The 1,656-nt window shown below is 32.9% G+C and overlaps 1 protein-coding gene across 1 annotated transcript in view; it reads left to right on the forward strand.

Annotated features, from left to right (window-relative positions):
- Positions 1 to 875: 875 nt before the first annotated feature.
- LOC108764942 (protein lifeguard 3) overlaps positions 876 to 1,656 on the forward strand; it is a 5,225-nt gene continuing 4,444 nt past the window's right edge. The window contains exon 1 of the mRNA XM_018513353.1: positions 876 to 1,046. Within this exon, the coding sequence (XP_018368855.1) occupies positions 987 to 1,046 (60 nt within the window). The 5' untranslated portion in view covers positions 876 to 986. The remainder of the gene's footprint in view (positions 1,047 to 1,656) is intronic.

The raw sequence follows: 1,656 nt of genomic DNA on the forward strand, positions 1-1,656 counted from the left end.
AAGTTACCATTACTTGGATTGGAATAAGAAGACCTTCAATAAGAATACCCTTGAAAAAAAATTAAAACTACTATTTTAATTGAGTTGAATACTTCGGTTTTATTCGAGAAGTGCGTATGCTTAGTGACTTTTTTTACCTTTTTTAAAAAGGTAATTCGTACTTCGCGATTCGAACGGTTCGAACGTGAAGTTCAAGAAAACTATCGAGTCTTTTAATCATAAAAAATGTTCTCCGGCAGCGATCACGGGTTGTATGGAAGTGGACAATGTAGGAAAATAAGAATAACTCTATATATATATTTATTTAATCTTAAAGAATGAAATTTCACTTCTCACAGTGAATTTCACTATAAACATTTTCCAGAGATTGAACTGAGTATGCTATTAATCAGAATTATTATGAACAAACTTTTTAGCATGAAAGAATACTTTACGCAGTCCTTCGCCTATGCATCTGCCGCCGATGTCACGGGTTATCGGAAGCAATTTTCCTGTACTTCTAGAGGAACAGAATCGACTGAGTTGCAAGATTTGCAAAGATTTTTTATCTCTCTAAGCAATACAATAAAATTACTCATTTAACCGAAAATTTTTAGCTGCCAGTAGCCAGTATGTGGTGAAAAATATTAATAATAGTTTTTTAAAATCAATATTCTTCTTAATACATTCACGCTTTAATTATTAAAACGGACAAACCTACCATGATAGAACCGTTCTCCATCACGATGATCCGATTGCTATCTATAACCGTACTCAAACAATGTGCAATCATGATAACGGTGTATTCTTTAAAACTGCTCCTATATTTAAAACGACTGCTTGCCGAATTACGTCTTATCTTCATTTGTTAATCGCAATTGCGATTGATTGTCAATAGATTCAGCATATAATTAGGCATGTTGAGATATTATTAGGTATAACAACAAAAATTAGAGAGGAGCAAGAGATTGATACATGTTAACGAGCAGTTTCATTCGGCCTATTCAATGCAGTCCGACGACATCGATATCGAAGAACAACAGATTCCACAGAATATTCCAGGTCCTCCATACTTAACAATTACTTAACTTGAAGATGGATCAACCGATTTGCCTTCTTTTTTTTATTGAAAGCTTATAAAATTCGCTTGTCGTTGTCATATCCGATTTTTAAAATTAGTTTCAATCACGTAAACAGCAGGGTATCAATCATGAAACTTTTTTTCTAGGATAAAAAGTGAAAAGTGAAAAATTTCTTCATTAACTTCAATGGTTAAAATTTTCACTTTTTACTTACCATCCTAGGGATAACATATATATATAATTCATTCTATTTTTTTTTAAACAAACAAATTAAATTTTTTATCGAAAATCGGCACTCTAACTTTAAAAGACCATTTTGTTTAAAATTCGAATTTTAAAAATCGGATACGTCAACGACAAGGAAATTTATTCTTCTTTAAGATGCCATTTGATTTTTGTGTTTCAGATAAACGAGCAAGGAGAAATCATTGTAACTGCGGAATCATGCGTGGCGTGCGCGGCTGACTACAAGTAGAGATCCTATAATCAGAGTTTGGCCAAAGCGGACAAAAGATGGCGGATAGAAGGAGATAACAGATATTGCTTTCTTTCTCGTAACAAAATAGGTTACGGCAGGTCATGGTGATATGGTTAA

The sequence above is a fragment of the Trachymyrmex cornetzi genome, unplaced genomic scaffold (genome assembly GCF_001594075.2).
Source record: "Trachymyrmex cornetzi isolate Tcor2-1 unplaced genomic scaffold, Tcor1.1 scaffold1160, whole genome shotgun sequence".
NCBI classification, from domain to species: Eukaryota; Metazoa; Arthropoda; class Insecta; order Hymenoptera; family Formicidae; genus Trachymyrmex; species Trachymyrmex cornetzi.